The sequence below is a fragment of the Haplochromis burtoni genome, unplaced genomic scaffold, assembly GCF_018398535.1.
Source record: "Haplochromis burtoni strain Fernald_Lab_line unplaced genomic scaffold, NCSU_Asbu1 Contig_61, whole genome shotgun sequence".
Taxonomy (NCBI): Eukaryota; Metazoa; Chordata; class Actinopteri; order Cichliformes; family Cichlidae; genus Haplochromis; species Haplochromis burtoni.
This window is the reverse complement of record NW_024582422.1, coordinates 722,312-737,063: the sequence shown is the minus strand read 5'-3', so window position 1 is coordinate 737,063 and position 14,752 is coordinate 722,312. Positions and strand designations below refer to the sequence as shown.

Below are 14,752 nucleotides of genomic sequence, written 5' to 3'. Positions count from 1 at the left end.
GAAACGTCTTCAAGCAACTTAAAGAAGTCCAGACGCTTTTCTTTGCAAGCTCCTTTGACTACGATGACCTGGATGACTGAGAACCTTCACAGATGAAAGAGGAAATTAACAAGTTGACAAAGACTCTGAGGGATGTCTTCATCACATCATCTGTGGAAAAGTTAGTGCAACACACAAACGGCTTCATCCTCTGCATACCAGGAAACAACCGGGATTAACAATTATTACTGAGAGCCACGATGGCATCATTGGAAGAAAAGAGGAAGACACAGTGATGAAGAACGAGCTTTAATTGGAACCACAGAGCATGCACCTGAAACAGCTTCTTCAGCTCTTTTTATAGCAGCACTTTATACACTCATATGATGCTTCATGGTTTTACATTCAGATGAGAGCGCGCCGATTTAGAAACATCACATGCAACAACACACGGACACGGGAACAGCAGGACGGACCGCCTCGTATTTACAGACCGATTGTTTCAGGATGTTATTCTTCTGAGCTCCTATTGTCCTCAAACCAACATTTACATGATGGAACGAATCAGCATGCGTGATGTCATCAAGCAGCACACAGCTCTTTGATTACACCCCCAAAGCAGAGGGGTGTTTCCTATACATGGCTTTTCAGTCACAAGACATTAGCGTGCAAGCCACTCTCTGGGCCTGCCTGAAACTCTGGAAGTGATAAACACAGGTATAGTGCTGCCAGAAGATCACTCCATCACTTTTTTCCAAATGCAAAATAAAATATTCACTGTTAGCTTAATTAGGTGAAATTTAGTCATGGCTTTAAGTGGATCTGAGTGATCGTAGCTCAATTGGTCTGCACAAAAACAAACAACAAAAAAAAATCAATAAAAAGCAGCAGTCACAAGCATGATGTCACAAGCATGTGTCCATCGAGTGGACTGATGTCGTCACGGAATAATCAAGTGTAAGGTCAGGTTTTACCGTGAGCTCAGATCAGTGAGAGGAGGTTGAAGGAGGATCAATGTTTGTGACATCAGAGAGAACTCTGTTGATAGGAACAGTGCGAGCTCCATCGAGTGGACTGAGACTCAGGTGGAAACAGCTTTACATGAACAGACCAGGGACATCCCCGAGCTCACGAAGGTGCTGTTACTGTGACATGAGCATAAATATGGGCTCTGTTGTTTCTGCTGGCAGTTATTAAAGTTGATGTTACATATGTTAGGATTCAGACATTAATCTGATCAACACGGTCAGAGCTGCATTTTCACAGACATGTGTGCGGTGTGTATGGCCCTGGGAGAGAAAAAAAGCTCTCTCTGTGTGCACACTGCTGAGAAAAGTCACGCAGACACGTTTTAATTACAAACTAATTGTCATGCAGAGCAATGCATAACTGCAGTGTTTCAGCACAAGTGCAGTCATACAGCCATGGAATCTTGAGTTTAATAAATACGCAGCATCACAGGCCATAAAGCTAACATTTATGGACGTAACATGGTTACTATGTAACTTGGGTCGGATCTCACTGTGAATCATGTTCACAGTTTCGGTCAGCAGTTCTGCTCTCCTCTGGATCAATCCTGCCTCCGTCTAAGCTGCAGATGTATTTATAACCCTGACTTTAACTTTACTAAGAAAAATGTCTGAGTGAGAGAAGACACATCAGGGAGGATAGAGCTGCGAGCAGCATGGAAGAAGTGATGAAGACTTCATGTTAGTTAGCCTCCGTGCTGAAACAGCGATAGAAGCAGAAACGTGTGCATCAGGTGCACAGCGGTCATTAAACAGCACTACACCTGTGGTGATGAACCAGCTAAATGATGAGATAAACTTTAAAATGTGAGAGAAAAAACAACCACACCCCTCTGTGGTGACGTGGTTGTATGACATCCAATATATCAGGCAAGTCTTGAGCAATGTGCACATGATATCACACAAGAATCCTGAATAAAACCAAAAGGTTGGTTTTTTTTTTAAACCAAATGTATTGCCCTCTGGTGGTCATAAAAGCAGAATGCAACTTTAAACGTTACACATATAAAGCATAATTTACATACAAAAACTGACAGATGTAACTTTGTCTGTGAAGCAGGATTTAAGAAATAAATGCTTAAAGTTAAAAGTTGTTTAGAGCCATCTTCTGTCAGTGATGTCATGTGGTTGCCATTTGTGTTGCCCCTGACTGCAACAATGAGTTTATGTTAAACTGAGGATATACTGTCCACTTTCACTGTCTGTCTCTTTAGCAGTAAGCGGCTCTTTGCTGTTTGGCTAGCTGCACTCAAATTGGAAAATCCAGCCATTAGCCATAATATTCGGGTTTGTGTGGAGGAGAGCCTGTTTGAGCCAGGTGACAGGTGTTTACTTGACCTACACGAACTGATTTTTCTTCCTCTGACCAAGTGTACCAAGCAGCAGAATCAGCTGATGCGATCAGCGTTAATTTATGCAACAAAATAATTTCTGTTCCCAAAAACATCCAGACAGTTTACAACATAACAGCCCCACTACATGCACAACAAAGCACAAATGTAACTATTTTTTTTTTACTGAAGCACAACTGGGAATACCATCAGCACGTCTGCATCGAAAACAGGTGGATGTGAAAAAAACCCAAGAAAGTGGAGCCTCTGAGGAAGAGATGCCACACTTTTTGGTGACCCTTTGTTTCTTCCTCACATCATCTCACTGACTGGATTACTTCATATTAGAAGTGAGGAAAAGCAAAGCCCAAATACACTACCAGTTAAAGGTTTGGACACACCGTATTTAATGTGTTTTCTTTATTTTTATTACTGTTGGCACTGTGAGAATCTACAGTGTCAACAGATGGTGGTGGTCATAAAAGCAGAATGCAACTTTAAAGAGGACATGAAACGTTACACATATAAAGCATAATTTACACCACTGAGGCATCAAAACTATGAATAAACACATGGAATTATGTAGTAAACAAAAAAGCGTGAAATACCTCAAAAAATGTTTTATATTTTAGATCCTTCGTAATAGTCCCCCTTTGCTTTGATTACTGCTTTGCACACTCTTGCCATTCTCTCGATGATCTTTATGAGGTAGTCACCTGAAATGGTTTTCCAACAGTCTTGAAAGAGTTCCCAGAGATGCTGAGCACTTGTTGGTTCTTTTGCCTTTACTCTGCGGTCCATCTCATCCCAAACCATCTCCATTGGGTTTAGGTCAGGTGACTGTGGTGTCTGTGCGGGATTTATCAGGGCTCTGATCTGAGGTGCTGTTAACTTGTGATTTCTGAGCCTGGTGACTCGGGTGAATTTATCCTCAGCAGCAGACTCCTTTGTCTTCCTTTCCTGGGGCGGTCCTCATGTGAGCCAGTTTCATCATAGTGCTTGGTGTTTTTTGCGACTGCTCTTGGGGACACTCAAAGTTTTAGCAATTTTCCGGACTGACTGACCTTCAGTTCTTAAAGTAATGATGGACTGTTTCTCTTAGCTGATTGGTTCTTGCCATAATATGAATTCTAACAGTTGTCAAAGAGGGCTGTCAGCTGTATACCAACCTGACTTCTACACAACACAACTGATGGTCCCAAACCCATTAAGAAGGGTGAGACACAAATGAACCCTGACAAGGCATACCTGTGAAGTAAAAACCATTTCAGGTGTCACATCATGAAGCTCATTGAGAGAAGGCCAAGGGTTTGCAGCACTGTCAACAAAGTAAAGGGTGGCTTCTTTGGAGAATCTAAAATATAAAACATTTAAAGTTATTTATCAATTTTGTTTTTGCTACATTTGATGTCTTCAGTATCTCCAATGTAGCCAGCTGATTGCATGGCTTGGTACACCCAATCTGATGAGGAAAAGCTGGATTGTGAGACTCCAGCTTGTCACTCTGGTGGCTCAAACAGGCTCTCCTCCACACAGGTCTCGTTTCTAAAGTGCTTTACGAACCCGAATATTAATGCTAATGGATTTTCCCATTTGAGTGCAGCTAGCCAAACAAGTTTCAACAATCAGTTTAACATAAACTCATAGTAACACAACAATTAGTTTTTAGTTTCCTTATTTTCCTCTGCGTTATCAGTTCTGTCCTAACCTAAACTAATGTCTATTACCTGAAACCAACCAACCACATGCTGTCATGTTCCATACTGACAGAAGATGGTGCTAAACATATTTTTAAAACGTTATATTTCATCGCTTATTTCTTAAATCCAGCTTTACAGACAGAGTCACATCTATGTCAGTTTTTGAGAGCAGGTCTCCATGATGGGAATTAGCCTATATATGTGGAACGCTTCATGTTCTCTTTAAGGTATTTCTTTATTCGTCCATGTCTGCTGCAGACAGTGGATTTTAACAGCAAAAAAAAAAATGATCACGATGACCCTAATCCTGTCCTGTCAGAATATGTAATATTTTAAAAATTGTTCTCTTAAATCTCAGCAATCAGGGGACAACAAAAGTCTTTCTACCTCATACAGACTGAAAAGTCTTTTTAGAGATTAAACATCTGCTACAGATTGAATCATTTCATCTGTGGACGAGGCTTAAAAGAAATGGTTAGGGGGTTGGGGTCATAACAGATGAAGACCTCACAGAGTTAAACCAACCTGAATCACAAGGTGACCCTAAGCTGGATAAGAAGCTAAGAAGATGAATGTTTGGATGGCAGAATATGCAGGTTTATCCAAGAAAATAGAAACTTCGATCTGGTATTAAGTGTACGGTTATATATGTCAGTTTAGCTGGTCAAAACACCACAAGTTGTCCATAATTTTGCTCTGAATCACTATCGTTGAGCTAAAAAAACTTTTTAGCAACGCTACGTTAATTATAATTGGTGTTTCAGATGTTTCATAGAGATGTTGATCTCTGTGGACAATCAGGACCTGCATAATCAATCAAATAAGTAATCTTGTTTAACTGAAACATAAACTTTCTGTAGACAGAAATAAATAACTTTACTGTGAAGCCATGGCTTTAACACCATTTTCCATTCCGATTCTTTGAAGAAACATTTGATTAATATTCACGCACGTAAACCTTCGGCCGTCTTTCGCACTTATAAAGCTGAAATAAAATCACCTAGTTTCTTTTTAAACCTAAACGTCTGTGACGAGATTTAATCTCATGTCGGTCCATTAGTAATAAGTACTATCATTCACACACAAAAACAAAACGCTCACAACCTCCACCAATCAGACAGCAGCACACACAAACAAACAAACATGCTGAAAATCACTATAGCAACCAAACCATCACACCAGAGAGGCAAGAAATATACAATCTGAATTCGACTGCCAACATGGCCGCCATCACAGAATCCATAACTGGAGGGGTTGGGTTCTGCTGCTGGGTTCTTATTTGTCGCAGGGTTATGGTTTGTCGCAGGGCTACGGTTTGTTGGAAGGTTAGGGTTTGTTGGAGAGTTCTTGTTTATTGGAAGATTTTTGTTTGTCGGAGGGTTCTTGTTTGTCGCAGGGTTAGGGTTTGTTGCAGGGTTCTTGTTTGATGGAGGGTTAGAGTTTGTCAGTGGGTTCAGGTTTATCAAAGGGTTCTTGTTTGTCGCAGGTTTAGGGTTTGTTGGAGGGTTCTTGTTTGTGACAGGGTTCTTTGTTTGTCGCAGGCTTGTTGGAGGGTTCTTGTTTGTCATAGGGTTCTTGTTTGTTGCAGGGATCTTGTTTGCTGCAGGGTTAGGGTTTGTTCGGGTGTTTCAAAAATTTACTGTTTGAGTTTGTCTCTGTGCTTTGACTTTGAGCTGTTTATTGAATGAGTTCCTTTCTTCTTAGAGGCTCAACACAGTGGACAGCATCTCTTCGGCACAGATGGAGGTGTTCCTTTCTGGATCACAGAACAATTGGGTCAGTCTGTGTCAGTCTAAAGAAGTTTGTGATTGGATTCCTTCAGGATTAATACTGTCCTTTAGCCACAGCCTGAATCCTTTCTAAAGTTAAAGTCACTGAACAGGAAACTGAATGGGTGGAAGAGCAGAGGTACCTCAGCACCATCACTGACCAAAAACAGTGAGATCATCTGATAAATGTGAACAACACCTCTGTCTCTGTTTATAACCACTGAATCCATCCTTCTTGGGATGATTTCTTTGGATAGCAACTTATCTCAAGAATAATAATAATAATAATAATAATAATAATAATAATAATAATAATAATAATATGGTCCTCTGTGGTGGGTTCACTTGGAAAAATAAATAGTTGCAATAGCATTGATGTCCTCCTAGACTCTCTGAGAGGTAAGATGTCTTTTTGTGAAGAGAAACTGTCCAAGTGTTGAGCTCCTAAACCTTGAGCTCATCATCTCCTGGGTGGAAACCTCTTCTCACAGCTTGTTGCTTGCATAGCATCACGCTCCTTGTTGCCAACCAGGTTTTGTGCTGTTAGTGACCAGTTTCAGAGTAAGGCTTTTATTTTGAAAGGTAACAGGCTAATCTTTGAACCTCCGTCCCTGCAGACTCTTATAATAGTTCTCCTGCTCAGTCTGGTTACGGATCTCTCGATCCAACAGAACCAGTGCTGTCTTGCGCCTCATGGCCATCTCCCTGCGCTGAGCATCTGATGACATCTCTACCTGCTGGTGAGGTGGGCTTGAGGATATGGTAGGGTCGACAGTGGCGCATGGTGAGGCAGAGCGGCGTGGGTGGAAGCTGCTGCTGCTGCGGCTGGCCGAATCTCCTCGATTCAGGTTAGAGAGGTTGTAGGTTTCTCGTGGGTCTCCCCCATTGGATGCCCCCACCCACTCCCATGGGTTACCATTACCTGATGGGGGCTGGGCCTGGGGAGGAAGCGGGACTTGGACAACAGGATAGTGGGGTGCATGGGCATCCACTGTGATGATACCTGGCCCCTCCCGTGGTTGCTCAAAGGGGTGGCGGTAGTGTGGCGAGTCGGCAGCGGAGGAGATGGCAGAGCAGGTGGATGTGGTTTCGGAGGACTTCTCCCCAGAGGACGAGGACGGCAGGAGGCCCTGCTGCTTGGACATGGCAATGACTTGCATGAGTCGTGGCTGGTTGGCAGCACCACGCCCGGATGCCTCCCCGGTTGTCTTCTCCCGGATGGCGAGCCACTTGGCTCGGGTTAGGGCGCTTTTTGGAGAAACCGGTGGGGGTCCTGCTTCTGGGATCTGTGGGGGTCTGGGTGTTGCCACAGCTTTGGCCCCCCCTGGAGGTGGAGTGGGGTTGCGACTTGCGTTTGCCCTCCCGGCATGCACTGCAGGCTGGTAGATCGGGGCTTGAGAACCGCCATCGTCAGTCCCCACAGAGCCTACCTCAGAGCCGTCTTCACTGGTTTCGTGCTCTGCCTCGTCCCGAACACCCATACCTCGCATCTCCATCGACTTCTGCTTCCACTCCGACACCAGCTGCTGTGACCGCATAGGGTCCATGGGCACCTGAACAGCCTTCAGACGGCGCTGCACTGGCTGCACTGGCTGGACCGGCTGCGCCGCCTCCTCAGAGGCATCGTTGGCCCCCAGTACACCATTTACATTCATGCTAGCTCTTGGTAGCGTGTTGCTGAAGGTCACCATGGTCTCCTTTCCCATGGGGCTTCGGGGAGCCAGCAGCTCTACATCCACACTGGCCCTCTTCAGACTTCCCATTGAGCCCTTCTCCCTCTGCAGGGGCCCCAGGCCATCCAGCCGGTCCATGGGAGCCGGAGCTGCTGCTATCTCATCGTTACTCTCTGAGGCAGAGGCAGGGCCTTTGTTATAGACCGACTCGTGTCCCCGCTCAGTCAGTGCTCGGAGAGGGTCCGCCTTTAGGGGTGGAGGAGGTGGGGGTGGAGTGATGTCATCAGATGATTTGAAGTTGGCGACAGCGTGAAGGGCCTGACGGAGGAGAATAAAATCTTGTGAGTCTTTGGAGAGTCACAAACCTCAAAAATACTCTGAAACCTGATCTAATAATCAGATCAAACCTCAGAGACCAGCACCAAGATCTGTTACATTATTACCAACCTCTTCAAAAACAACCAAATCTCCCGGTTTCAACAACTGAGTCGGTGTCTTTGGATGATATTCTATTAAATCAGGCTTTGAATTATTTGAAAGTCTTAGCTGTGTTTTTCAGGCTGAATGATTAAAGCTGCCTCAGTGACCTTCTGTCTGTATTTTAGGTGCTGTTCAGATGTTTCTTTGTGCTGGCAGGTTTAATATTCCCTCTTATTCAGTTGGATATTCAGCCCATCATCTCTTTGTGAAGCTCCTCGGCTGAAGCTTATTGGCTAAATCAAGATTTGAGTCACTTGGAGCTGCAGAGCTGTTGGTTTTTGATCTACCATCAGCCTCCGGTTTAAGCTGATGCAGTCGCCATGACAACACCAACACAAAGCCATGTCCATGACAACAGCTGCAGACTCTGGAGCTCCATCAGACAGAAACACACACCAGATGTGTCCTTTATCTCACCAGGTAGGCGGCGATGAAGGCTCCAATGAGGAAGCCCACATAGACGTCGATGGGGTGGCTACGATGCTGTGTGATCTGAGTCAGGCCAGTCAGCGCTGCAGCAATGGCAAATGCAAACACCAGCACGGGTTTGAGCAGCTTGGTGCTGTCTGAGATGGTCGAATTAAAGTACATCTGACAGGAAACAGAAGCTAACATCAGAGAATGCCATGATACAGCAAATTCAACACATCTTTATCAACACAAACAAAACTGAGCAGTACAAGCAGACCTGACAAAATTTCCTAAAGACATTTTTTAAAATGTGAACATTGTTTATTCTTATTTATTTTTGTGTAAAATGAATTTATTCTGGGATGGAAAATTAAACTTTAATCTGAGTCTAAAATCAGCTTTTAATTTACATGCGTTAAAAGCAGCATGGCCGACCCAGCATTTCTGGGCTGAACCTGAACTCTGACCACTAGACCTAAAATCACACGAGCTTGTTTCTGTGGGAAGGTTTTCTTTGTCGCACTTACAGAAACATAAACAGCAGCAAACGCTGACAGAGTTGCATGCTGGGAAGGAAACGTCTTTCTGTAAGAAGAGGAAGAAAAACAAAAACAAAACATGCCTCAATGATCAGTCTGAAAACTTCAAACAGCGACACAAACAGGAAGTACGGCAAGCACCTCGCAGCCATGATGGCGTGCTCATCCTGCCCAGAGCAGATGTCTGTGGTGATGTAGGCATTCTTGTCACATGACACACCCGCCAGAGTATAGTTAGGTTTGCAGACAGTGAGGAAGAATGGTGCGTGGTACCCCGTGGACAGCTGGATGATGTCAGTGAGCAGCGCGGTCGCACACAGGCCGAACACGTGCACACCTGCAGGAACACTTTTGACATGTAAGACTGGTGGCAGGTCACAGGGTACAGACAGGTGGATGTTCAGCAGGTTCTGCAGACACAGTCATACCTACGAAACGGACCGTCCTCCTCAGGAAGGAGTTGAAACTGCAGCCGCCAGCGTTGATGCTTCCCTCAGCTCGGCGGAGTTTCAGACGGGACTGCAGGCAGTAGATTGCTCCTTCCACCAGCATAATCTGGGGCACAAAACAAATCCACCTCAGCAGCTTGAAGCAGGACAGGCTGTCCCCGCCCACTTTCTACAACTACCAAACATGAAATACTAGTTTATGCACAGGTGGAGATGTACAGGTGAGGAAACCAAAGACACCAAAGACTTCCAAACGTCTGAGGTATTTTCATTGTTCGTGAGGTCAGAATGGAGAGTCAGGGTACCCCATCAACCATCCAACCACACACCCACCCATCCACCAGCAACTAATCACTTACCAACTTACAAACACCTATTAAACCACTCAACAGTCATTGGCCAACCACCAATCACCTATCCAACCAAACAACCAACCATCCACCAATCACTCATCCATCGACCAACCCTTCATTCAGCCGCTCAAAAACTAAACCACCCACCCATCAATCACATATACCAAGCATCACCTCCAGTCATCTTCTTAGCCTCCAATCCGACTAGGCAAGTGCGCCATCACTAAAAACATATTCCTACATAATCAATAAATTCTAATAAATTATGGTACTGAAGCAGCAGGTCCAGCGAAGGCGAGGCTTAGAAGCATCAACAGTGGGATCAGCTCATCTCCTCCATCCACGTACGGCATACTCAAATCTCTGTCGTGGCACCGGAAACCCACTTGAGCGGGCTTCACCACATCGGTCAGCTCCAGGAAGTACAGCGACACCATAGAAGAAGCCACAATGGGCAGCTGCATGCAGAAAAACAGATAAACATCTGTTAATGGGATCATCTGATCCTTGTCGACACGGCAGGAAGTGCTGCCAAAATGTAGCTCTGAGTTTACAGGTAGTGTAAACAGGAAGCAGAATCCTTTCATAGCCTCTGTAAGATAAGCTGACCTCTGTTAGTGAGTGTGTGTGATCGCAAGTTTCAAGTTTGGCTCAGTCATCTGGAAATCATGACCATAAACTCATGATGTCAGTGGGTTTTTTTTATTTAGTTTTTTTATTTTTTTACAGAGGTCCCGGCAGACACTGTCTCCCCATACACCTCCACAGGACCTGAGGTCAGCTGTTGCCCCCTGGTGGTCAGTAAAAAGAGTACAAGTGTAAGAGAACTCAGATTTTACGATTCAGACCCAGAAGCTACATCTATGTTTAGACTGTCTGAGGATCTGAACCATCAGCGTGTGGTCCATGGGCTCTTCAGATGGTCACTGAGGATTTTCATCAAATACTCGAATTATAATGAAAATTATGTTAATTTGTTCAGGGGTTTTTTTTATCCTCTAAATGAAAATAATTTAATAATAATGGATTGCATTTATATAGCGCTTTTCAGGGCCCTCAAAGCGCTTTCCAAACAGTTCATGCAGAACTTTTATGAAATGAGTTGAATTAAAGCGGAAAGTCTGAAATTCACATGCTGTTTGATTTGAAAAATAGCGCGGTGGACCTGACTGTAGGTACGGTCCTCTGTGTCATGTGACCATTTGTTTGTTTGTTGCTCTCACCTCTACGAAGTAGAAACATGGCAGCAGAGTCAGACTGTCCTTTGGAGGTTTCTTCTTCATCTTCTCTGAGGGTGAGGATGTCATCATCATCATCATCATCCTCATCAACCTATACACGGACGCGCACACACACACACACAGATTGAAGCATTATTTCCTGATTATGAAAAAACAAACATTTGAGGCTGAACTTGTCAAATCACAACAGAGCTGCAGGAGGGGCGGTTCCACAGACAGTAAAAACATGGGGCACTTTATGTCAGAGGTATTGATGCAGCCAGCAGGCCCCTAAGTCTTAACTGGAGAGAGCCCGCTGAACCTCAACCTTCAGATCCAGACAATCTCGCACATTCCTTCTTCTTATGGTTCCCACGGAAAGAAGCTCCACTACGCTCAGGCAGGAACCATAAGTTTAAATACCAAGGGACTACCATAAAGATCTTTTAAAATGTCTGAATTGCGCTTGCTCAAAAAAAAGAGCTGCATTCAGCGGTTTAAAACGAGACAAGCATCAGAGAAACGTCAGGTTCCACTCGCTGTACTCGGGCAGGGATAGCTCAGTAGGTAGAGTGGTGGCCCCATGATTGGAAGGTCGGGGGTTCGACTCCACTGAACGGCTACCCTGAGGTACCCCTGAGCAAGGTACCGTCCCTACACACTGCTCCCCGGGTGCTGCACTGGTGGCTGCCCACTGCTTCACTGGGTGAATGGGTTAAATGCAGAGGAACTATTTCCCTATGGGGACTAACACGCACACTTTACTTTACACTGTACGTGGCCCGGTTGTGCGTGACATACAAAAAAGATGTCCCCACCTTCACTCACCTGATAAAGCTCAGAAGATTTTTTGATCAGAGGTTCAGTAAGGAGTACGACGAGTACGCACACATTCCCATCGTTCATGATAATCAGCCGTACTCAAGATACAGATGCTCCCCTTATTGTTGGATTAATCAACATCCTACATGCAGGCGCATACCAGAAAATCCCCACCTTTGTTGTCTTTGACATGTGTGTGCAAGAGCATGTACAAATTTGTGTGTGTGTATATATATATATATATATATATATATAGACATAAATGCTCATCTGTTTTATTGCATCGCTCAGCCATCTTATTTTAGTTTCAATCTTCATGTTAATAGTTTCTAACTTGTCACAAAAGGATGGGAGCCTCTCCAGTATTAAAAGAATGTCTTACCAGAGGTTTCTGGAAATAATGTTTACTCTGCATCTTGCCTCTAAAACAGCGACAAGTTTAGATTTAGTTTACAGAAGCGCTGAATGATGTTTCGCGCTTTATCCCAATGATCGTTCTTATTAATATTTTCACCTTTTGTAACTTTCTCACTCAGTTAGTCATGGCTAAACATGCTGGACAGTATTGATGCTAAAAGGGCTGCTAGGTTTAAATGGGCCTGATAAAAGAGTCAGACTATTCAGTTGCCTTAAATACTTAAAATGTGAGATGGCATTCCTTCAGGAAATCCACCAACTGAATAAAAATGAAGACTTAAAGAAGGATGGGAGGGCAATATATTTCATTCCAATCTTAATTCTAAGACATGTGGGACGGAATAATAAAAAAAAAATCAAGTTTACTGCGACCACTGTCATCTCAGATCCACACAGAGGTCTCATAATTATTGACGGGCTCCTTCACAACACGTCTAGCGTGGTTCTGGTCATGCCACAAACTGGGATGATAAGTTTATAGAGAAAATAATCTTGTTAATTCCAGATTTGAACTTGCAGGAATTGATCCTGGGGGAGATTTAAACTGTGTAATAATACTGGATCAATCCAGTCATAAATCTATGAACCTAACAAAAAAGGCTAAGCTGCTTTCAACTTTTATGGAGCAGGTTGGAAGTGTTGACCTGTTTTTTATTCCCACAAGGTACAGTAGGTGTTTTTCTTTCTTCTCCTCATCATGCATCACTCATATGGCAGAATAAACTGTTTCTTTGTTGACCAGTCCCTTGGTACCTAACCAGACAGAAAACTTTCAGCTGGTAGGGGCTTTTGTGAAATGATATCCCTCAAAATTAATGATTTTTTTTTTTTTAGAATTCAATTAAAAATAAAAATCAAATCCGTCCTTCCCTTTTCTGGGAAGCACTAACAGCAGTAATCGGGAATTCTGCTAAAATAAGATGAAAAATACTAAACTGGAGGCGCTCATTAAATCAGTATCCATGGTGGATGGTCAGTACTCCATGGCTGTATCCCAATTGACTGTGTGCACGTTAGCATATGCTACTTCCGGTGCGGAAACTCCTGTGGCGAGCTTTGTTTCCGGTGTCCTATTCGCGCCTGGTTTACGGTCCAAAACAAGTTAAGCAAATGAATGAATCAAGCGGCGATTTACATTTCTATAGATGTCTTGGGCATTTACCCAATATATCTGTAAATGATGTTCATCGACTTGTCGATATTTTTCCCCCGCGCCTCAGGGCAAAAGAGAAAAGGGATTCAAATGTTATATTTCTCAGCTGTCCCTCGTTTATCGCGGGTGTTATGTTCTAAAAATAACCAGCGATAGGTGAAATCAAGTAGCCAATTTTATTTTTTGACGGTGCAAAACGTTTCGTGGACATCGTGGACATACAGTACTGCACTTCAGAGTCACACTGCTAGCGATCGATGCAGCGATTCTGTACTGTACAGGAGAGACGTCACGGAGGAGATCGTCTGCAGCGATCAGGACGCAGGACACAATGTGACGTAAAAAAAAAAGCATGCAAACGTGCACTAAAAAAAATCTGCAAAACAGCGAGGTGAAAGGTGAACTGCGTTATTAGCGAGGGACCGCTGTAATTTTTAAGGTAAGTCACAACATACTCTTCTTAAATACTAATGTATAGAAACCGTTACCAGCAATCATTCATTTTTTGTGTGGCTTTTTTCACGGTTTGTTAACATGCTGTGTAGGTGTGTACTTGACTAGCTGATCTCGACATAATGGGGGAAACATCTGGTTTGACTATTCTTCAGCTGTAGTTTGAATGCTGAACATTTGCCTGTTTAAATCATAAGACCAGTCACTATACACAGATGTGCTTCTGAATGTGGACGATGTGTCTTCTGCATGCAGTAATGCAGTTCTGCTTGTGTTGAGTGATGTAAACAACTGATCGATCTAAACTCTTTAAACGTCAAAATTGATCATTAGATTTTTTATGACACAACAGTGGTGAGTGTTCCCACCTTCTGCTTTTTGTAACTTAATGCGATCTTTCCGTTTTCGAGTTTTGGACATGATTTTGGAGTATATCTTTGCAGTAGCAATTGACTGCAAAGTAAAGCTCCCGGAAATGTACAACCCCACATCCGGTCTCAAACCAGGAAGTTAGCATTTTCTCGTGCACAGGGTCAATTCAGGGTCTGCAGCCTTAAAGTACGCAGCCTCAACGATCCTCAAGGACCGCGTACTTAAAGACCGCTAAGGGCGGAAGTGCGAGGCTTGTGAAATGGGACTGTCTAGCCTCCATTGCGCTGCCCAGGTTGCCTAGCAACCATGATACTAACAGCTGGAAACGTTACATACAGCATTGTTTGACAGAAATGAAGGAGAAAATCTTTTTTTCATTTGTTTGTTTCTACATGAGCTTTGATCATTCTCTGTAAGATTAAGGTCAGCTATTGAACGGCGTATATTTTAAAGTAAAGGCTTTAAAACCAAGTTTGTACAAACGTCACTAATGTCACATAACTTTGCCGACATGTGGCCAACAGTAATGTTTTCATGTTCTTCGTTATTGAACATTTGCACATAAATAAGTGACATAATATTCAGTACTTACTTAAAGTTTAC

The 14,752-nt window shown here is 43.5% G+C and overlaps 1 protein-coding gene across 1 annotated transcript in view; it reads right to left on the bottom strand.

Annotated features, from left to right (window-relative positions):
* Window positions 1-3,583: 3,583 nt before the first annotated feature.
* Window positions 3,584-14,752, bottom strand: part of plppr3b (phospholipid phosphatase related 3b) — a 14,072-nt gene continuing 2,903 nt past the window's right edge. The window contains exons 2-8 of the mRNA XM_005922961.3: window positions 10,936-11,044; window positions 9,985-10,170; window positions 9,339-9,465; window positions 9,052-9,247; window positions 8,899-8,956; window positions 8,378-8,551; window positions 3,584-7,798 (exon numbers count right to left, since the gene is read on the bottom strand). Coding sequence (XP_005923023.1) covers window positions 6,398-7,798; window positions 8,378-8,551; window positions 8,899-8,956; window positions 9,052-9,247; window positions 9,339-9,465; window positions 9,985-10,170; window positions 10,936-11,040 — 2,247 coding nt within the window. The 5' untranslated portion in view covers window positions 11,041-11,044 and the 3' untranslated portion in view covers window positions 3,584-6,397. The remainder of the gene's footprint in view (window positions 7,799-8,377; window positions 8,552-8,898; window positions 8,957-9,051; window positions 9,248-9,338; window positions 9,466-9,984; window positions 10,171-10,935; window positions 11,045-14,752) is intronic.